Source organism: Pyrgilauda ruficollis, unplaced genomic scaffold (assembly GCF_017590135.1).
Source record: "Pyrgilauda ruficollis isolate IOZ18807 unplaced genomic scaffold, ASM1759013v1 scaffold25, whole genome shotgun sequence".
NCBI classification, from domain to species: Eukaryota; Metazoa; Chordata; class Aves; order Passeriformes; family Passeridae; genus Pyrgilauda; species Pyrgilauda ruficollis.
In genome coordinates, this window is record NW_024523822.1 from 7,748,452 (window position 1) to 7,771,176 (window position 22,725).

General features: G+C 38.1%; 1 protein-coding gene across 2 annotated transcripts in view; it reads left to right on the forward strand.

Moving 5' to 3' along the window:
- Positions 1-22,107, forward strand: part of MATN2 (matrilin 2) — a 68,321-nt gene extending 46,214 nt beyond the window's left edge. The window contains exons 9-27 of one of the 2 annotated variants that reach the window (XM_041470910.1): positions 1,704-1,826; positions 2,688-2,810; positions 2,976-3,098; positions 3,504-3,626; positions 3,714-3,836; positions 4,049-4,171; positions 7,193-7,315; positions 7,410-7,532; positions 7,626-7,748; positions 7,916-8,038; positions 8,238-8,360; positions 8,501-8,623; positions 8,789-8,911; positions 10,853-11,266; positions 13,754-13,906; positions 17,909-17,980; positions 18,486-18,590; positions 18,833-18,928; positions 21,810-22,107. In XM_041470910.1, coding sequence (XP_041326844.1) covers positions 1,704-1,826; positions 2,688-2,810; positions 2,976-3,098; positions 3,504-3,626; positions 3,714-3,836; positions 4,049-4,171; positions 7,193-7,315; positions 7,410-7,532; positions 7,626-7,748; positions 7,916-8,038; positions 8,238-8,360; positions 8,501-8,623; positions 8,789-8,911; positions 10,853-11,266; positions 13,754-13,906; positions 17,909-17,980; positions 18,486-18,590; positions 18,833-18,928; positions 21,810-21,862 — 2,492 coding nt within the window. In that variant the 3' untranslated portion in view covers positions 21,863-22,107. The remainder of the gene's footprint in view (positions 1-1,703; positions 1,827-2,687; positions 2,811-2,975; positions 3,099-3,503; positions 3,627-3,713; positions 3,837-4,048; positions 4,172-7,192; positions 7,316-7,409; positions 7,533-7,625; positions 7,749-7,915; positions 8,039-8,237; positions 8,361-8,500; positions 8,624-8,788; positions 8,912-10,852; positions 11,267-13,753; positions 13,907-17,908; positions 17,981-18,485; positions 18,591-18,832; positions 18,929-21,809) is intronic. The other variant, XM_041470911.1, reaches the window with a different exon arrangement.
- The last annotated feature ends 618 nt before the right edge of the window (positions 22,108-22,725 follow it).

The window sequence follows — 22,725 nt, forward strand, 5'->3', positions numbered from 1 at the left end:
TTTACCTGTTGAGTTCTTACGGACCTCTTCGGTGAGAGTGTTCTGTCCACTTTTTACAGGTTTTTGAGGTATATTATCTTTCAAGCTTGTTGAGTGTTGGAGCAGCTCCAGGATTCACCCTTTTTCTTGCTCTCAGGCACAAAGTTTTAAGAGAAGTCAAACTGCAAGTCCTCCATCATAAAAATTATCTAGAGAGAAGTGAGGCAAATCAGCAAAAGCAATTTGCCTTTTTATTTTATTTATCTTTGTGTTTGCCTCCGTAGCTCCATCCAATACCTTGACCAACTTTGCTTCTGTCTGCCACTGCAGCTCTCTAGAAAGGGGCAGACAGTAACACAAAAGTATGATTAGTGTACATGTACAACATTAGGGTCTACTAAAAACAATTTTTTAGATATTTATTGGTAGTACCACTGAAAATTTAGAAACAGCCAAATAATGGACTTTTTTCAACTTGCAAACAGAAAATCCGTTTTCCTTCCTAGTAACAAGAGATGATTTTTCATTCCTGAGTTATTTTCCTCCAGGCTGTACTTGGAAACCTATTAGTAGCAGAGTTCAAGAAGCATTTGGACAACATTCTCAGACAGATGGTGTGAGTTTTGGGACCGTCCTGTGCAAAGCCAGTAGTAGGACTTTGACTGGTCCTAGCAAGTCCCTCCCAAATCAGGATATTCTATGATTCTATGAAAATAGTGCTGAGTGCCATGAAACTGAGCTTTTTTGAATAGCTCCTCTTCTCATAATCTTGTTCTTATATATATTTAGGAAAGATTTGTTGTATTCCTGAGCTGTAGATGAGATGTTGAAACCTTGTGAACATTTTTAGGCTACCATGAAGAGAGTCTTGGCACTTTGCAATTTCCGGAATGATAAGTTGAGAGGAAGGAATTAGCATTTAACAGATACCAGTCCTAGTGAGAAAACATCTGGGACGTTCTAGTGTTGTATACACTGGCTCAAGGATCTTAAGAAAGCTATGGGAACACCTGAATGGTAACCAAATCTGTACTCTGACAACTCATTACACAAAAATAAGTGTGTGTACCCAATAGACAGTAGCAAGTCCTGCTTGCAAAGAGTCAGGAGCCATATGTCTTTATGACAGAGAAGAAACACTTGGGAAATTTGAGATGAAAAGTGGACCACATTTGATAGTACTTGTCATTTGCAATTCTTTGTAAAATCTTGAGTAGTTCACGCCAAATCCCACTGACATCTGAGAGGTTTTCTTCTTGCTGCCACAGGAACTGGGTCAGGTCCATAAGTGAGTTCTGGGGACTGCCACCTTCACTTCAGGCCATTTAGAGACTATTTAAAGAATGTTCACAAGGTAGCTTTTATGTCTTTGCCAGTGTCATATATAAAATCATTGCCAAAGTATTTTGGTTTTTTAATACACTTTAATCCAATCCAGACATGGACTCTGTTTAGTTAGGCTAAACACAGAAAAGTATAAGTTCTCAACTCTGCTTAAAGTAAAAAATGAAAAGTAGGACCTCACTAGGACCTCTTACATTTTATTGAAGCTTTATAATCAGATGAGAAATTGAATTATTGTTTAAGCAATGTTTGTTTAAGCAATATTGTTTAAGTTCAATGTATTTATATTTACTTGTTTATATGGAATGCAAACACTAGAGATTAAAAATAATTGAGTCATTATTGGTTAAGTTTTTAAATAATTTTAATTGCTCCTACAGGAGTTGACCATTGTGCTCTAAGTGATCATGGCTGTGAACATATGTGTGTAAATGGTGACAGATCTTACACTTGTCAGTGTTTTGAAGGATACAGGCTTCGTAATGATGGGAAAACATGTAAACGTAAGTTATTATTCAGCAACTTAGAGTCTAATATTACACACATAGAAGAAATCTGTAAGGTAGGATTGGATTCCCTAAATGTTCAAGGATTTCTAGAGGTTGTATTTCCCCTTTGGTGTCATATTTACCAGCAGTATTCCAATATCTTGGATATGCTGAAGCATCAAAAATGCTGAGTGCATACTTTTAGCCACCTGAATCACATCCTAAACATCAGTGCCATTTAAAAAGTAGCCCTGAAATTGGACAGTTGTGGATCCAAAACTATCCAGAGCTGGGACGACTGTGATTTTTTTTCTAAAATTTCAAGGCAAAACTATAATGTTTATAAAGTCTTACCCAGTATGAAGCTTGCAACATTATTAATGAAAAGTTCATTTTGTCCAACATGTCCAACAGGATCAGGGTGATTGCAACAGAAATGTCATAATTGTGTTACAAATTTGACTGTATTACACAGTTATGATGAGTGGCAGATATCAAGGAAAAAGACTAATAGCAAATTTTTTTCAACTTTTGTAGCATAAGTCACCAAGTGATCAAAGAAGAATCATGGATAAATCTCAGAAAAACTCACAGGCATTCAGTATTTTGTAACTGCAATCCCCATAATATCTAATATCAACATCTGCTCTTAAAAAATATTTACAGAAAAAAAAAATTAAAGGCATCCAGATATTGCCATGACAAATGAAAAGCTCCTTATTCTTAGCTGGTGTCTCATAACATCACCCTCTTTTGTTATTCTGTGCAGAGACAAATTCTGCCCTTCTCAAAAAGTTAGGATAAACTAAAAGCAAGTTAACTTTGAACATACTGCCCTTAACTAACAGAATTTTTTATATATTAAATTATTTCCAGGTAAAAATGTCTGCAAATCAGTCAACCATGGCTGTGAGCATGTTTGTGTTAATGCTGACAATTCCTATATCTGCAAGTGTCATGAAGGATTTGTACTGAGAGAAGATGGCAAGACCTGCAGAAGTGAGTGACTGGTATCTGTTGAACACTTTTGCATGTACATCAGGCAAGGAAGGAAAGGGGCATTTTTTACTTCTTACTGGAAAAGAAGCAACAAACTTCTTTTGACAACTACATTTCTCTAACATGTTTTCATTCAAAACCTACATGTATATCAATCATTCCCAGGACAGGACATCTGCAAATCAGTCAGCCATGGCTGTGAGCATATTTGTGTTAATGAAGATGACTCCTATGTTTGCAAGTGTCATGAGGGTTTTCTGCTGAGAGAAGATGGGAAAACATGCAGAAGTAAGTACTCTGAGAATTACTCATAGAATTTTATTTACAGTATGTAGATCTGAGAAGCATTCAAACAAATACAACAGTTTACTGTCATAATAAAGGAGTAGTCTTCATATGTATCATATAGGAGTAGTATTTATGTATTTATATATTTAGACCTTCCAAATGCTTGTGAGAGACTCTGTGGACAAAAATAGTGTATTTTAATGGATCAAGTGACAGACTGTAAACAGAAAATACTCAAAAATGTTAAAAAAGTTAACATATTTTAACTGTTAAAAGTGTTTGCTGCCGAAAATTTACCCTGTTTATTCCATTAGTGTCAGCAGAGCTAATGAAAGCTATTCTTTCTCCCTGCATGATACATTTGCTGTAGATTTTCTTTAACCAAATATCATCAACTGTTCTCAGATAAAGACATTTGCAGTTCAGTTCACCATGGCTGTGAACATGTTTGTGTTAATGCTGATGAGTCCTACATCTGCCAGTGTTATGAGGGATTTGCACTAAGGGAAGATGGAAGAACATGTAGAAGTAAGTATCCTTCTCTTCAATAGATTTTCTTTATAATCTGTGCATTTGAAGATATATTTTAAATACGGCAATCTTTTTTTTTAACAGATAAAGATGTTTGCAATTCTGTTGACCATGGCTGTGAGCATATTTGTGTGAATACTGATAGTTCATACATTTGCCAGTGCTACGAGGGTTTTGTATTGAGGGATGACAAGAAAACATGTAAAAGTAAGTTATTTTAATGTTACTATATTTTTTATATTCAGACATCTACAGAAGAAATATATTATTTAGAGGCAGCTCTTCTTATAGGAGATTTTTCCTTGCAAAAAGGAGAATAAATTCTGTATTTACAAGGAGTTTACTACTGTTAGTCTTTAAAGTTTTGGAAGTGTTCTTATTCATCAAACTGTAGTAAATAAAATCTAAATTATTCCTAGATAAAGACGTCTGCAAATCAGTCAGTCATGGCTGTGAACATCTTTGTGTTAATAATGATGATTCATACACTTGCCAATGCCACGATGGATTTGTACTAAGGCAAGATGGGAAAACATGCCGAAGTAAGTAGTTTATTAATAAAAGAAGAAATGTATTTTTTGTCCTGTTAGAATATTATTCACTGATTCATAGTAGCCAGAATGGAATATTTTTTCTCTGTAGATCATAAGACTTGTCTGAATTAAGGATTGTTTGAACCAAAGCTACATTTCAGAAAAATCAGCCAATTTTAAGGTTTGAATGTAGGTTTTAAAATTTCATTTCCAAATTAAGTATATTGAGTTTTAATCTTGAGCATAGAAAGTTGCTGCATTTTAGTGTACTGTGTTCTTCTGTCTATATTCATGCAGATCATTACTTAACTTGTTCTGTAACCTCTTAGCATGTTTTTTTGTAAATTATAAGCAGATGAAACTCCTTCAGGCTTTTTATGTCTTCTAATCTTTTTATAACTCTTCTTGCTCCCCTAAAACCTCTGCGGTTTATCAGCACCCTTGTGGATGCACCACAGTGAAAGAAAGTCTTCAAATAGGAGATTCAGCAGAGTCCAGGGCAGAGGAATAATAGCCATCTAATTCTTATTTGAATCTACCTATCATTTTTTTAATCATTTATCTTTTGGTTTTTTGGGTTTTTTTTTGACAAAAGACAGTGTTAGTCTCTGACTAAAATATTCTGCTAGTACTCATGTTCAATTAGTTATCATGATCAAAAGTTATTTAAGATTCTCAGTATCACAGACGTCCCATGTCCTTAAGGCTGTAAGTACAACCTTCATTCTTTGTTTCTAAATGTATATCCTTAATTCTATTTTAAAATTCATATGATTTGCTGTTATCCAAAAAGATTCATGTTACCTTATATCAGCAGCTGCTTTATATTTATTTGGTATTCTCTCAGAAGTGGAATAATCTATGAACTTTATTAGTGATTATTTTGTGTCTTATTCTGGGCTGTCCAGAAAAATATTAAGTGGTAGAGAAGCAAGGCAAATTCTTAGAAAGAAAGTTACTTGATAGTTGCCCATTTAGAATTGGTTCTGAACCCCTTTCTAGCCAGTGTTAATCCATATAAAGTTGATTCTGTAGTCTGTTTCTTTAATCAAAATAATACCAAGACTGCTGTCTTTTTGAATGCTCCATTGTAGGAACAGTATAAGCTTTAAGAAGCAGCCTCATCATCAATTAAGAAAGACATTTATTTAGTTTTTCCAGGATTTATTTTTCCATAACACCAAGTTGATTGATCTTAGTCCTCTTTCTTTGCTTTTACTCTGACTCAAGTTCCACATTATCTCTTGCATTATTTTAATTCAGATAAATGTCAAGATGGCAGGTTTACAGTGAACTACTCATCTTTTTAAACACTGGAACCATAGTACTTTTTTCACTGGGAATGGAGACAACTCAGTGTTTTGGGGCTTCCTCAGAGTTCTAAGAGTTACTGAAAATTAACTCTAAGCATCCAAGATATTCTTCAGAAATCTCTTTTGCAACTCTCTGCTGCAAGTTATGTGGAGTTTCTGATTCAAAAATGTGTGTGTGTGTGTGTGTGTTCAGTAGATGCTGTGTGACCTACTTCACACAGTGTGAAGCTCTTCGCTCCAGCAAGGTCATCAGTAATCTATTTCACAAGTTCAGACCTGAATACACTAAAATGTTTTATATTTCTGCATGAAGATTGGCAGTTCTACCTTTCTGTCTATTAATTAATAATACATTGTTAGAATACTTTTTGTTCCTAATAGTATCTAAATAATGTACTCATACTACCCTTTATTTGCTTGGCCATGTATCCCCTTGCCCTTTATCTTATTATTTCAGTGTTTTCACATTCCTAATATTTTCCCATTCAGTAAATACTGTGAATGTTCCTTCCTTTCAGTCATTTTTCAAATCTTACAGCTGTTTTCAACTTTATTTCTAGATTTTTTAACTACCCTGCCATTCTTTTTAGATTCTGAGACTACATTTTTTGGGAGTGTCTAGTAAAATAACCTTAAATAGTGCAATCATTGGTTTTTATTACTATTATTATTTCTCCCCTGCATCCCAAAATAGTCTGGCTCATACTTACTTACAGCTATGTAAAATTCATCCTTCTGAAGTAGTAGCCACATCTGCTGCTGGTTTGTATTTTATTCTGTTTATAAGAAAATGTTTCTGAGTTGTGCACAGCTGTGTATAAGCAGATGCTAATTTTTACTTACATTGTAATTTCTCCCTTACTCACTATGACCAGATCTAGTTTAGATTGCCATGTCTTAAATATAATTATTTTTGAGTTAGAATATTGTCTTATGTAGTAGTTTTTGGAATTTTTCTTTTGGAAGCAGGAGACCCCCAAGAAATTTGGCTCAGGTTGAAGTTCTAAAAACACAAACCTCAAGAGTCAAATTGAACTTGGCTCTCAGGAAGCCACTTTTTGTGTAAATGTAATTCTGCATTAGAAACTGATATTTATTTTGTATTGCATGAAGAAGAAAAAGGGAATGCTGATAGATGGCTCCACTTTCTTCTGCACTTTCTCCCCATCTATCCTTTTTGAAGAGGTTTTAACCAAGTGGTTTAACATTGCAGTCATACAAGCCCTCACATCAATTTTCAGCAATCCAGTTAGATTTTGTTTATCATCTTAAATAAGTAGTTCCTATTCTTTCAGGTTTTGTTTATGCAGACTCTTGGCACTGATATAAGTATGTTAAGAATTATGGTTAAATCATGTCCTCTGGTGTTTTTCTTAGTTTTGTTTTTACCAGCATGCATTTGTGCTAAATGACTGTACTAAATTATTCCCTCTTAGTGTTCTTAATGTATACTCCTCCTCCTCCTTAATCTAGATAGATTAATCCTAAAATGGTTTATTTTCAGTTGGAGGTCATCCAAACCATGAAGTTCTGGTCAGATGATAAAGAATAGATACTCAATGTAAGCTAAGACGTCCATCATTTAACTAGTGAGAGATTTGCTTTCAGTTTGCAAACTTCCATCTTTTCTTGCTCATGGGATTGACCCCCCAGTCTCTGTATTTATAAAAAACTGCTTAACTAACAAGCCACATAAATATTATCTAACTATTCCCAGGCAAGGATATTTGCAAATCAGTCAACCATGGCTGTGAACATGTGTGTGCTAGTGCTGGTGATTCATTTGTTTGCAAGTGCCAGGAGGGATTCCTGCTAAGAGAAGATGGAAAAACTTGCAGAAGTAAGTAGTCTGATCTTTATCAACATGCTCTTTATCTGCAGCTCATGCTTGTGTAGAAATGGGCTAACCAGCAAAAGCTGTCATCTGTTTTCAGATAAAGATCTTTGCAAATCAGTCAACCATGGCTGTGAACATGTTTGTGTTAATTCTGGTGATTCATATACCTGCAAATGCCATGATGGGTTCCTACTGAGAGAAGATGGGAAGACCTGCAGAAGTAAGCAGCACAGGAACTTAATTGGATGAATTGCACATACAATAATGAAGGCCTCTGCTGATGTGTGCTGACTACCAACTCTCCTGTTTGCAGACAAGGACATTTGCAACTCAGTTGACCATGGCTGTGAACAAGTTTGTGTGAATACTGAAGATTCCTACATCTGCCAGTGTCATGAAAAATTCATACTGAAGGAAGATGGAAAGACATGTAGATGTGAGTAGCCTGAGCTATGAAAGTATGTTTTTATTTGAGCCCTCAAGTGTTGTGGGTGTGAGTGCACATGTGTATGTTTGTGATTTCCAAATATTTGGGCTGGTTTAAAAAAGATACCATCTCTCCCTAACAAGCCTCACCTCACAAACCCCATCCACTTTTCTCAGATAAAGATGTTTGCAACTCAGTCAACCACAGCTGTGAGCATATTTGTGTTAATACTGGTGATTCCTATGTCTGCAAGTGTCATGAAGACTTCATACTGAGGGAAGATGGAAAAACTTGCAGGAGTAAGTTATTTAATCTTTGTTTTGTACTTCCTGGTCTGTTAATGAAACACACTATGCAACAGTAGTGTGTTGTGTCTTTATAACAAATCAGCTTCATGTAAATGGGATCCTTCATGAAAAATTATAGCCAAATTTTTTATATTTTGTGAAATTTATTTACTTAGCTAACTGTGCTAAATACAATTTTCATTATTCCAAGGTAAAAATGTCTGCAAAACAGTCACCCATGGTTGTGAACATGTCTGTGTTCCAACTGGCGATTCATACATGTGTCAGTGTCACAAGGGATTTATATTGAGGCGAGACAGGAAAACATGCAGGAGTGAGTAGCTGAAACTTTTATGGGGAATATGTTTTTCAGTCTTAAAAGAAATAACAGACTTAATTTCACTCAAAGCTTGTGCATGACAGTTTTGTATTTGAAAAATGGTCTAATAAGGGGATTCTCTTAACAATTCTCAGATAAAGACCTGTGTAAATCCATTGACCATGGCTGTGAACATGTGTGCATTAATAATAACAACTCATACAGCTGTCAGTGCCATGAGGGCTTTGTCCTGCGACAAGATGGGAGAACATGTCGAAGTAAGTAACTCATTATGTCTGTCAGCCCCTCTTCTCTGGCACTGCTACATGAATGAGCAAAGATACTGTACTCCTTCACCATGTGTTCTTCAGATATCATGTTTGGAGTATTTGGATTTATACAAGGTTAAATAGAATACAGATAAATACTTCAATTTTTCCTAGGTAAAGATGTCTGTAAATCAGTTGACCATGGTTGTGAATATGCTTGTGTTAATAACGGCGATTCCTATATCTGCAAATGCCAGGAGGGATATGTACTAAAAGAGGATCAGAAAACATGCCGAAGTAAGTATATTTTATTTAGAAAGCGTTTGTTTCTTTTATTTTGAAAATTAATTGACCTCACTTCAAAAAAATTATAGGATCATAGAATGGTCTGGGTTGGAAGGAACCTTATTAAAGACCACTTAGTTCAATCTCCCTGCTGACAGCAAGGACACCTTCTACTAGACCAGGTGTCTCCAAGCCCAATCCAGCTTGGCTTTGAACACTGCCACAACCTTTCATTTCAAACATGATATAATATTTTAAATCCCAGGGCATATGCGTGTGGCACAAAATGTCTCAAAAAATTAACTTGATGCTCTCCTAAGCAAAAATCTACCAAATTGGAAGAGTTGTTTTAGTCCAATAATAATTCTTTTGAAACATCAGGGAAAAGCCAAAGGGGAATCTTATTATCAAGGAATGTACATTTTAATCAGGTTCATGTACTGTGGGTCTTTTATCTTTATATACTATATTTTAAAATCCCATTAATTTTATTTGCTTATCTTCCAACATAACATGCATTTATCTCATCATCTCTTAATACTTGGAGGAGAAATTCTACTGGAATTCAGTAAAAATGTTTATTCTGCCAAAAATGGATGCTTTAGTTGAGCAGATTGTGATTACCAAAAGAACAGTAACAAGTTCTGACTATTCTCAATCCTAACTGACTCCATGCACCATGAACTGCTGTCCTTTCTTGACTTATGCAGTAGTATTGAAGTGGTTCTGATATGTATATTAATTGCATTTTCACCTTAGTACATGTGAGGTGTCTTTTTGTCAGATGACTACAGAAAGGAATTCTTGAGCAGTTTTAAAATAGGTATTTCCTAAGGGGAGAAGTCCAGTCTTTAAAGCTGAAAATCCATTATTCGTACTTTGACTTGGTAACAAACATCTCCAGTAATTTCTGCAGAGTGATTTCTGCTGAATAATTCTCTTTTGTGTAGTGCTTACAGCCTGTACAAAGATCAGAGATGAGTGGAGGTCAAGGTTTACTTGGTCCAGACTAAGAAGCAAATCTTACATTCCTTAGTATGGCATATTTTCCCTGGAAGCTACATTGATCCAATAGGAACTAGCTCCAATAGGAGCTCTGCAGCTCCTCAGAGCCTTTGCACAAAGCACACATTAATCTCTGCTTGCTGAAGGCAATTCCTTTCCAGAGTTTAAAATAAAACAAAACAACCCACCTGGCAGAAGCACTCTGCAGCTTGGAAGACATTCTCCAATCTCTAAATTCCCTAACCTTGTTATTGATGCCCAACAAACTACTTTGATTTTTGCATGTGCATTTGCCAAAAAGCATGAGAAATACAAATTTTACAAATTCCCCTTTCTGACAAACTCTGAGCTCTAATGGGTCAACCAGAAACACAGCAACAATACATAAGTCTTCTAATTACAAAATTGGTAGACACAAGCAAAAAACCCTTATCTAGCTAATTCTGATTCTCTCAACAATTAAATAGTTTTAAAACTGTTTTATAACTCCTGCAACACAAATGCAGCTTCAGTGATTCTCTTCCATGTCTCTTAGCGCTGACAAATTTGACAAATGCAAGGTTAGCATACAGGCTTATCTCTGGAAGAAAATGATGGCAACTCTGTCTATGTGCTAGCTATGTTCTTCGGTTCTCTCCACTAAAGAGTAATTCTAAACATTTGCTGATTTTTGCTGCATTTTTAAGAATTGTAGTATTCCACAAAGCAGAATATGTCTCAGTAAATACTTGCTGTGGTTTTAATTTTGTTAAATTCTCAGTCATAGGCCCACACTTAGCTTTTGAGACAGACTGTACACAACATCTTCAGACACATTGGCACAGAAGGACGAGCCAGGGACAGGGTATACTTTACATGTTCCCTGATTTTTTTCCAGGGTATCTGGATCCCTTTCTCAGTCTTGTGGAGTTTTTTCTTGATCTGTGCACTCTGTTACTCCTTTCACAGGATGCACTGAAGGCCCAATTGACCTGGTGTTTGTGATTGATGGATCAAAAAGTCTTGGAGAGGATAATTTTGAAATTGTAAAACAGTTTGTCTCAGGAATCTTGGATACACTTGAGATTTCACCCAAAGCTGCTCGAGTTGGTTTGCTTCAGTATTCCACTGAGGTTCGTACAGAGTTTACATTAAGGCAGTTCAGCTCAGCCAAAGACATGAAGAAAGCTGTGTCACAAATGAAATACATGGGCCGAGGTTCCATGACAGGACTGGCACTGAGGCAAATGTCTGAGAGAAGTTTCACAGAGACCGAAGGAGCAAGACCATTTTCAGCAAATGTGCCTCGGATCTCCATTGTGTTTACGGATGGACGGGCCCAGGATGAAGTCTCTGAATGGGCTACCAGAGCAAAGCAGCGTGGTAAGGGGATGTTTGGTGTCAGTGTTTTTGGTGTCTCATTCTAAAAGGCAAATATTGTTAGAAGTAAGATGTAGTCACAGTTTGGATGTGCTAATTGAGAGAGCGTTTGCCAAAGCAGCCTGGCCAGTACGGTGACAGTGACCACTGTCCTGCACATCAGATCTTTGTGTTCACAAGGGCGTTTGCTGCCAGGCATGTGCCTCATCCTCACAGCAGGAGTCATGGGGAGGGCCACACAGGTAGTGGTGCCACCCACCTGGCATGTCCTGAGTGCCCTGAACGTATCCTCTAAGGGTAGACATTTGATACAGAGACCTGGAAACACTGGGAACTTCATCACAATTCTAGGAAAACAATTAAAGAAACCCCAAGCTGTGTCTTCAAAATATAGAAATCTATTCTTGTGAGAAATACTACAGTAATAATTGGCTATATTTTTGTTTATAGGGTATATTCTTTATTTTTAACCAGTTTTATAGTGCTAATGGTGTTCTGGAAGGAAGATTACTCTTTTGGAAAGCATTCAACTGTAGTGATGTCTATCTTTCTGTTTCTACATGCCAATATGCTGAAATGTGACTGAAAACTACCACAAATCAGAATCTTTTTATCTGTTTAGCAGAGTTAACTGAAAATTTTCAAAACTTGTCAAGAAAATAAACAACCTCTTTTTTCTTCACTAAACCTTTTTTTAAAATTTTATGAGAAACTGCTTTAAGAACCATGGCTGATGGGCCACAACACAGAGAAAATAGCCAGACTTCAAAAGATTTTGAAGTCTTTTTTCTGTGCTTGTTTTATTGATTTGACATATTAATCAGAATTTGATACATGATTAGTAGAGCACTGATCAGGATCAATACCTCTCTGTAAGGAGAAAAGGGAAAAACACCCAAGGATATGAGAAAGGCACATGCTAACAGGAGTGGCAATACAACGAAAGATAAAGTGATTTTAAAATAACTTTAAAAACCCCAAACATTTACAGGCTTACTAGTGAGATGAAACTACATGGAGGATTTACAGAAGGAAAGAAGTACAAACCAACTTCTTTACTTGCTGACTGAAACCTCAGCTCTGGACTGCTTACACTGACTCTGCAATGCTACAAGCCAAACCCACTCCCTGTGTAACTGCAGCATAACCAGTAGAGTAATGCTCAATATGAAACGGACCCTGAATACTTTATCACTGATATCCCTAAGTCTTTAAATAGCAGTAACTTCAGCATGACTGGTGCATTCATTAAATTGAATTAGCTTCTGGTGGGCAATTTCCTTTCCTGGCTAAAGTGCAATGGTAGGCAGATTCATGAAGAAAACGAAGGAGATACGTTAAAAGTCAAAAACTTGGAAAATGCATACTTTGTGGTATTATCAAGCCCATGATTCTTCAGCAAAAAGATTAAAAGTTGCAATTCAGTGAGGTGATTCTTCAGCAAAAAGATTAAAAGATTAAAAGTTGCAATTCAGTGAGTGTGCAGCAGTTATCATCTCATGTTAAATAAAGATATCAAACCTCCTCATCTCCAACCTCCTCATCTGAAACCAACCAGAGAAGGCAGCTTCTTCTCTTGAATCATGTAAGAGCTGTGAAGCTCACAGCTGTACTACGAATCACAAAATCAGGACTTCTTGTGGACACTTTCTAACCCAAAACTGATATACAGAGAAATGTTTTATCAGATCATATGCTCATTAGCATAAATACTGCTGAAAAAGAGATTATTGAAGATCTCTATATTTTGTAGTTATTGCTTGTTTAAAATCTATCTGGTGAGAGGGCTCTGAACCACTTTCTCCTTCCTTGCTTCCAGAGTTAAGAAAACTACACATCCTCACCTTCACCCTAGCACCTCTGCTCTGGAAATACTTGTCCTGAGCATCCCTGCTGTAAGGCTTTTTCTTTCCTAGCCCTATACATTTCTTGTTTTCCCATTCTTACACTCCTGCATGGGCCTTCCAGCCTGTTATTGCCCCTCAGAGAGCAAGAATCAAGTCTCATTGTACTCTGGGGATTTCAATGAAACACTTACATATTTTTCTGAAAAATTACTGCCATCTTTCAGGATTCTGCCCCATTTGCTAATATGTAACAGGTTTTTCGATCAGCCCAGTAATCAGCTGCATTGCATATACCCTACAGACACACACAAACCAGGGACTTGCAGTGCCATTTTGAGGCTGAACTGTGTGATTCTCTTGGATTGTTTGTAATACTCTTTCTGGGACCATTTACTATCAGTAGTGGCCAGGCAAGTGTCATCTCTTTAACACAAAAAATGTATGTCAAATTACAGCAAACAAGAGTTTCTGCAAATATCCCAGTAATTAAAGCATATTAAGCTTCTTCACTGATTTTGAAGTTACATATAATATACATTTCTTGGGCTCTCCCTTTCTCTCTTATTTTCCTTTCATGGACGAACAAGTGCTTAGAATTAGAACTGCTGAAATAATAAGTATGTGCAATTTCTTTTGAATCCAGGTATAATCATCTATGCCATTGGAATAGGAAAAGCAATTGAGGAAGAACTGCTGGAAATTGCTTCTGAGCCATCATATAAACATCTCTTCTATGCTGAGGATTTCACAGCTCTGGAGGACATAAGTGAAGAGCTAAGAGCCCAAATCTGTGAAGGTAACAAAATTCCATTTTTCTTGAGATAGAAGTAAATATTTCAGGTATTTTGCTTTTTGGATTTTTCTGCCCTTTAATACATGAAGAATATATACTGTTAATCCATCACTGGGTAAATGTATTAGTAATTATCTTCCTTTATTTTCACAAAGGTTGCATAAGATGTACAAGTCTATGCCTAGAAGAATCAATCGCTTCTGCTCTTTTCTGTTACTGCAGTTGAGTCAGCCACGCATTGAACCCCACTCCACCAAATAAACATGATCTATTTCATTAGGAATGTGGGAAAATAATCACGGATCTGTAATATCTTAATGAGAATTAAAAAAAAAAATCCTAAGACTAGCAGCAAAAACCTAAACCACAGCAAAATAAATTGTCAAGAGCTGTTATGTGTATTTATAGACTAAAAATAGTTCATTGAACATACATTCACAGCTACAAAGAGTGGATTTCAGTTATGCGTAAGCTCTGAGTTTTGCTACACAAATGTGGAAATGTTTGTTTCAGAAAGCACCCTTCATTCTGGAACAAACAGCTTGTATATAAACATTCCCAGATGAAGTTTTGCAAGGGGAAAGGGGGCATCTGAGCTGAGATGAAAGCTATGGAGCCAGGAAGAGGACAGCATGTCTCTCCCACTCACACATTCCCAAGACTCAGTATTTTTTCCTACGTTCAAACTGGTACCTGAAGCAAAATTCAGAAGCAATGCATAGAATGATGTTAGTCATAAGGCTAGAATTGTGCAAGATTATTTAATTTTCATTAGATTTTATCTGGTTGTTTTCTCGAAATTAAATGCAAACAGATTTTGCCCTTTTTTTTTCTTTTACGTGATTGTATAAAATTAGCAGCAGGTCATTTCTTTATACAGATCTCAAGAAAGAATCTGTAAAAAAGACTTTGAGGATGTTTCTTAGCTTGTATTCTCTTTGTCCTTCAGTCCTTAGAAGTCCTAGTTTCATCTTTCTGAAATACTAAATACTATGATAATATAAAACCAAGCCAGTTCAAATAACCTTATTAGGCAGATAATCTTCCAATGACAGCATGTCGTCTTAAAAGCTTTTGGAGAAGCCAAACCCAAAACTATCTGGCAGCCAGAACAATAATTCTCACTCGTTAGCAAACCCCAGTATAATAACTCTCACTGACCAGCAAACCCCAGAGCTCAGTGATGGAAATGCATCCTTCAGGTACCCACAACAGTGGTTAGCAACCACAATGGTTTTTTTCCTTTTAACTACATTATTTACAATATGAAAAAGTAAGTAAATCCTGCCCCTTTGTGGCAGTTTCTTGTCTGCACCTCCAGTAACTGGGCAGCACTGGTGCTTCAGCTTCTGTCAACAGGCAATGAACGCCTCACACCTGTGAACTGGGGACTGACCCAGCCTTGTTTTTCTGGACACTCCAGAACTATCTATTACTCATCAACTCACTCCACCAGAAATTCTGCCTCCACACCTGTTACACAATCTAAAAGTTCTTTTTTAAATTCCTTCTGTTGTACACAGTGCAATTTTTCTCCTCCTTTGCAATAGCAATGACTTTTATCTTTACTCCAGCTTTGGTCCTTAGCTGAGGTCTTCTGAGGCTCCACCTTGTGAGGACAGTAGGAGATCCTGTCCTCATGGACTCCATTGACAGAGCTTCTTATCCCTAGTCCCAGCCACGGATGCACTGCATGTTTCCAACCAAAGTAGAAGTCCTCCAAATGGTTTTTGGGGAGGGGTTAGGCTTTTTTCTTTTATTCTGCAAGAAAGCATCTGCCTTGTAAAATAGCTGCTGATTACTATTAATTATTCTTGATAACTAGTAGTAAAGGTAAAAAAAGGAGGGTTTTTTTTTCTCCCTCTTGCCTCTTATTAAAAGGAATTCAGTTGGAAGGTTCCCATTCACTGCTGTGGTTAATGTTAATTTCTCATCTGACTGGAAGCACTAACGAGGCTCCAGCAATGTCATACATAATACGCACTCAATATGATTGCAGCTCCAGCCCTGGGCATGTGCATTGAGGGAGCTTTTAATTACATGGTCATATACTATTTTTGTCACAAGACCCCAGCCCTGATCAGATGACAGTACTCAGCAGCCAGCTGGTTAACATTCTGTTCTCCTTCCAAGTTGTGGACCGTTATCAGTTCGGCAAATATTCAGACACTGCTTTTGATGACACTTTCTCACAGGCTCCTCCTAACAAATTACTTGTGGGTTTTTTTACAAAACAGAACAGTAAAAATGAACATCCAGCTTCAGCCATTGTTCCCCAACAAATTTATTCATTGCACTGACTTCACCAAGGGATTCAGGGTGATCAGCCTGTCACTACTTGTGTGTTTATTCAGCTTCACAGAGGCAATGAGATCAGAAATTTTAGAGCCCCAACTAGTTCCTGAAGCCTGAAGAGGAGTTTCTTAAATGTCCAATTCCTATTCCTAACTGGAGACCTCCTGCCACCTCTACCAGTGCATCTGTCATTTTTCTGTCCCTAATTACATGTTCACACCAGCCCAGTGCCCAAAGCTCACACATTTCAGGTCAGTTCCTCTGCCCTTCCTAAACAACACCCTCATTAGCTTGCAGCTCCTGAAAAACTTCTCGAGCAAGTCATTACCCAGGGTCAAACACTCAAAATTCATCTTACCTGCTCCATCGCTCCTACAACAGAAATCTTCACCATCCTTGTTCCCACTTGATCTTTTTTCAGCTAGACTCTGCTTCTTGTTCGTTTCATTCCCTTGTGATCTCATCCCACACGTCTCTGCCCTGAACTCTTCTCCAAAAATCTGAGTTCCTTCTAGCAGCTGGTTCCCATGCAGACTGAGATATCTATATCTCTCTATATAAATATTGTAGTTCTGCTGCCTGATCTCTGGTCTCCTTATTCAACCACTCATCTGTTCTTCCCTGATATTCATGCTCAGTAATTCCAACTTCCACTCAAAAGAGCCTCATCTCCTTCCCAGTGCAATTTAGCACAGCTGTGTTTTATTATGCATCTGTCAAAACTGACTAAACCAGCAGGGACCCCAATAGTTATAGCAAACCTGGATGTCACAGAAGCATCTTCCACCTCCCTACTGCATCTTCATGGTGTATCAGGCGAGTTTGCACTGTCACCTTTTACCCCCATGCATTCACTTTCAGGGAAGGAGCTCTGGGTTCCAGAGGAGGGGGTGTGTCCCAGATGCTCCATGACCCTGGCATCATCGGTCCCGTCGTGCAGTTGTTAAATACCTGCTCTTCAGCTCAGCCGGGCCATGAAGGGCTCCGGAGTCAGTCGAAGGTGAAGTGTTCATTTCCTAGCGAAGGACCCGTGCCCAAGGAACCGCAGCTGCTCCACACTGCCCTCTGGCGGCACGAAAGGCGCAGGGCACACAATGGCTGCGGCTCTACCTCCAAACAGGTTTCTGTTTCCTCTCAACCTCCTGACTAAAAAGATCGAGGTGTGGACTCTGAAATAAATCCTTACATTTTAAAGGCTGTGCTTCATGAATTAGAAACGTGTATTTTTGCTTACAGCTGCAGTGTATCAAATAGACGCTGCTGCACCCTTCTCACCTAAAAACTCCTAACACCCTGATCAATGTTTCCCATTATAAAGAAAACTGAAGGACAGAAAGAAACTTTTTCTTTCTCCAAGCAATGTTCTTATTCAGTTCACCCCAAAGGATGATGAATGATAATGAAACATGAAAGAATTTTCACTGTAGGACACAAAGTAGATTGCTGGCATTTCAGATTGCTTCACTATTGCTTCACTAATAATCACTTCTGGTTTTGGAGGAGTTCTGGTAGTCTGAGTTGAAGGGCAAGTTGTGGAGTTTCCATCAAAACTGGATCTCTTCTAAATTGCACGGGTATGAGGCATTCTCCATGTGTTATTAGAGACCAACATCAAGATACTGTCAAGAAACATCTCCAGTTATAGGGAATGTGAACATTTTTATTGTTCCTTTTGTGATATAATTTCCTTTGGAAATTTCTATCTACCAGCCTTGAAAGAGTCACCTCACCAGCAGGATGCATCATCTGGGAGGCTTCATAAGACTGATCCACAGCCATCAGGTTGGCTGTTTTAACTCAAGTGTCCTTTCTTGCTGCCTTCTGTAGAGAACTCTCACAATTCAGCTAAAATGGTTTATCCCATGTCCCTGCCTCCTCACCTCTCCGAGTCACCCTGAAATGTGAAAAATGGAGATTCACTGTAACAAAAGAATGGCTGCATGCTTCTTACATCATCTGAATTAAATACTTCATGGGGACGCTTGTATTTCAACACTGGGCTTCACACTTTAAGCATGTTCAGCTTTCAATCACTTCTATTTTTCAAAGGAACCTTCACAATTCCCTTTCAGTTCTGCAACCCACAACTTACATCATGTATACAGTAAATACAGCCTAACAGCCTGGTTCCTTCATATCTTTGCATCCCTAATCCTTTCCTTGAATGAGCCTCACTGCAATTAGTGACATTACTTACTAATTAAGGAGAACTCAGTGCATGTGAGTAGAAAAAAAAAATTGTAATTTAGTAGGTCTGATTTTTAGAGTTTTGGGGGGTTTCCTGCAGGACCTGAATCAACCACAATAGCCATCACAGATGTCATTGACTGTCCACATCTTGCAGTACACCACAAGTATCTATTTGAAGACAGTCACATCCACTCAACAACAGGTAATCAGGCTCCCTTTGCTTAGAACAACCCAGACTATTCTTTGAACATGGAGGACTACACATTGTGTACTGTTTTCCAGTACCAACAGAACCTGCCTCAGGGCGTTCCTTGGGATGTTGACCTGTTTTGAGAACAGGAAGCTTTATTAAACCTGCTCTGCATTTATAATGTCTTTTCATTTCCTCCCCATCCTATTCAATTTATTTAGCATTTAGCCTCTACTTAAGTGTTTGTTTTTCAGCAAAAGCCTCAAAAGATAACGACCAGTGCAAATGTGAAAACCTTGTGACATTCCAGAACTATGCAACCAGTGAAGTAAGAAAACTCACCCAGCGATATATCCTTTCTGAGTAACTGTTTCTTACAGGTAAGATAAGAAAGGCAGGTTTTCGCATCAAGTCTAAACTGCCTCCATAGCTAAAATCAGTTTATTGTAATGAAAATCTAAACTATATAATAGTTGCCAAGAAGCAAGGCTTTTAACTTTTAATCTGCTTCTCCTTCATAGAAGGAACCAAAATATTAACAAGGATCTTGAATTTTAATAACCCCTTACAGTAAACACCTTCAGGAACAGCAAAGAAACAACTGGTCAAATTCACGACTAACATGCTTTGCTTTGGTTTACTTCTTCAGATGCTACTGAAATAGCATTTACTGCTACAGGTGTACAGGAGATGTTTCCCTCCTGAACTCCTTGGTGAGGCACCATATGCAGTGAGTCATTTAAAACCGTGCTCTAGATGAGGAGGAAATCAGAGAACTCAGGTTTGGTTAATCTTGCATTAAAAGAAATACAGATAAAAGTTAGCACAGTGCAGATCACTAGCTTCTGCTGCCCAGTTAGTCTATTTCAAGGGAGTTGCTAGTGCAGCAGCCTTTACACTGCCTGCAATATCCATATCTCAGGAAAGAGCAGCAAACTGGCAATACCACTCATCATGCACTATTTATGCAGCAAATTCCTGTTTTCTTCATGAAAGCTGCTTCTGATCAAATAAATGCCAACAAGACATCACATGTTCTGCTTGAGTTGTGTAACTGTGTGCAGCAGCAGTAAGCACTTAGTCTCTGCACAGAAGAGTACAGTGATACCAACAGCTTGTCACTCTGTGCTTCCTAGACAGGAACAGCTTCAGACTGTGAACAGTCAGTCCAGAGGGAGGCAAGCAGAGCCCTCGGTGGCTGGTAACCTGATGCAGAACATTGCCTACCAGTTCAGACCTTCCCTGCAGCAGCCAGCCTATCTCTCACCTTCCCAAGTGAATCCTTTGGCAGACACTTTATGGAATTATGTTCTAATCACTTGATTGAATTACTCCATGCAAAGCAGATTTCATAAAGGAGGAGAAAGCCATCATGAAAGGTTATTGCTAGGTGCTGCAAATGCTCATCAACATACATACTGCTCTGACGGGACTTCCTCAAACAACTTCGGAGAAAAATTTCTAGGTAATTTCCCACTTCCATATATATATATGTGTTATATGACATACAGCATTCCAACCTGCAAGCTGACAAGAAAGGAGACCAATTCTTGCCCCTTCAGGAGCTCTTTACCACAACCTCCTGCACCTGGGCTGCGAGGAACTCTGAGCTTACTCAAAAAACTTAAGTTACTAAGCTTAGAAGCTTAGCAACATGTGCTTTTGTGCTTTACCATTTGAGCAGGCAACCCTGTGAGTTTTACTCCAATGGCTCAAGGTGATGGAAAACCTGTCAACACTAAACCAGAGACTAGGAGTTTTGATAGGAACAGTGCTAAGCACTTCCTCAGAGCGCTGTGCAGCCACTGCTTTGAAGAGTATGAACCATCCAGTTTCCTCTTTATTACAAACCTTGTTTCTCTGCCTTATCTCAAGAGCAGCTCAGGTATGAGGTGCTACACTAGTCCTTGGTAACTGCAGACTGCTGGCTGGTCCTCATCCAGAGGTCTGGGGGGCGTGGGAGGGAGAACTGGCTACAAAAGTAGCTCATTGCACAATACAAATTTAGAGGGACCAGTCCAAACTGTTTTGTGTCCAGCTACATTTAACTGCTATCAGTAAGTTGAGTGCAGTTTCACTGTTTCACCTCTGCCTCTATGAACACTTGAGAAATATGGCTATTGAAGAAAATGCAGTTCACATGGTGCTCCTATGCAGAGTAAGCTTGCCACAGCAGACACACAGAAATTACCAAACCCAATGTCCAGGCAGACTGGACACCCACAGAAGCAGGATACCCACCCTTGCTCCTTACTAGCAAGAGATTTTCCTGCTGATACTGCCGGGGGTGGCAGGGTGACAGGGGGATGGATAACAGTACATGTGGCTGTTCTGGCCAAACTCAATTTGCCTGTCTGCCCTAAAAAAATCCTAACAACGTGTCAAAGATCCCAATTTCTATACCCAGTTCTCCGTCTTCCTTGTGTAAGACCTTAAAATGTTGAAATCAAGACTCTAGTCAAACAAGCAAGGAGTGGGGCGCCACAAATTAATCCTTCTGAGGTAGATCTTAGTGCCTTCAGATCTCACTTGGTGCTAGGCCTCCTCTTCCTCTCAGCTTCCCCTGGCTGCAGCCTTTCCATGGCACTCAGAGAGAGGGGCTGAAGTAAACAGTACTGGTCCACCATCTTCCTGCAGGAGACCGCATTCCTGCCAACTGGAAGTGCTTGTCAGGAAAGGGATGCTGTACACTATTTTGCATTGCTACAGCTTCTTACTGTAAATGGAACCAGCCCTAGATCCCATGGAGTTTGTTGTGCTCTATTCCACATTTGTCTGGAAACCACTATCACAACTGTGGACAGGAACAAATCATGAGGAGCAGCCATTCTTACTGGGGTCTCAGAGCCCCACAGTTCTATAATCTACTGTTAGTTATGTGCAGTTTTCCACATGATTAAGTGAAACATTTTTAAACAGCATTAACTAGATAATTTACTAGATATTTACCCTCACTTTAAAATAGAGAAAAGCAATTTGTAGAACCAGCCTTTTTAATAAGCTGCAGTCTGAACTCCATGTCAAGGTATGCCTGTTAAGGAATGGGGCTTCACACAGCTTTCTCAAAGCTGATCAAATCAGAACAAGAAAATAAAGGGGAATCTTTTGAGAAACTACTGGGAGTCAAAGAGGAGAAACAAGAGAATGTTTATGGACCATAGCAATCAGGTAGCTGACTTTTTCTATTAATGCATCCTATCAGTAGCTCTCTTTCCTTAACTTTTTATCTACTGGAAGAAATGACGAAGAGAATGGAAGACTTGGAAAACAGGCTAAAATACTGATCAGAATTTGAAGTGTATGCTACACTGTATATTTATACAAACTTGTCAGAGCTATTTTCTTAAACTGGTTTAAAGTAAAATAACATCTTTGTGTCTGAAGTTGAAAAGAATTTTCTGGATACTTGCATTTATATGCCATGTGTGGTCTTGCATTGATTGCAGATAAGAAATGTTGATAATTTTATATAAACAATTTAGTAACTAGCAGAAGTTCTAATTAAGCAGAACAACTGAAATAAGCTATGCAAAATAATAAAATGCTGTTATTTTTTGAAATGAAACCTCCATGTTTTGAAGTATTTTTAGGGTATGAATTTGACTTGCTTTTCTGTATTTCCCTCCTCCACTCCTAGTATTTTAAGTACACAGTTTGTGTATATATATATAGTTCTATGTATAGACATACATAGAACAAGTGAGACAGCATTCACAGCCATTAGGCTTGACTTGGATTCTTTAAAGTTACTACTGGAATCAGTAGGAAGTAAAAATATAGTTACACATTTGTTTTTAAACTGTGATGGAATTAAATTATCCAAGTGGGAAGTCTGCTGGATTAACAGAGCATCACAACTTGTTTCAAAAGCTTTTCCTTATGTCCAGACTACCCAACTTCTCCCTGCCGTCCTTTGGTCAGTATTCACTGATTCTCTAGCTTTCCCGAATCCAAGTAGTATATTAATTCTGAAAACATTACTTGGTGAATTCAGCTAGCTGCACACCTGTTAAACACTAAAACACAAAACCAGCAAACTGCTTCTACTCTGGCCACCAGAAGTGTTTTCAAGTCTCACTCCCTTCCCTTGAGTGCAACTCATCCAGATCTGTAGTTTAATATGTAAATATACCAGCACTTCCTCCTT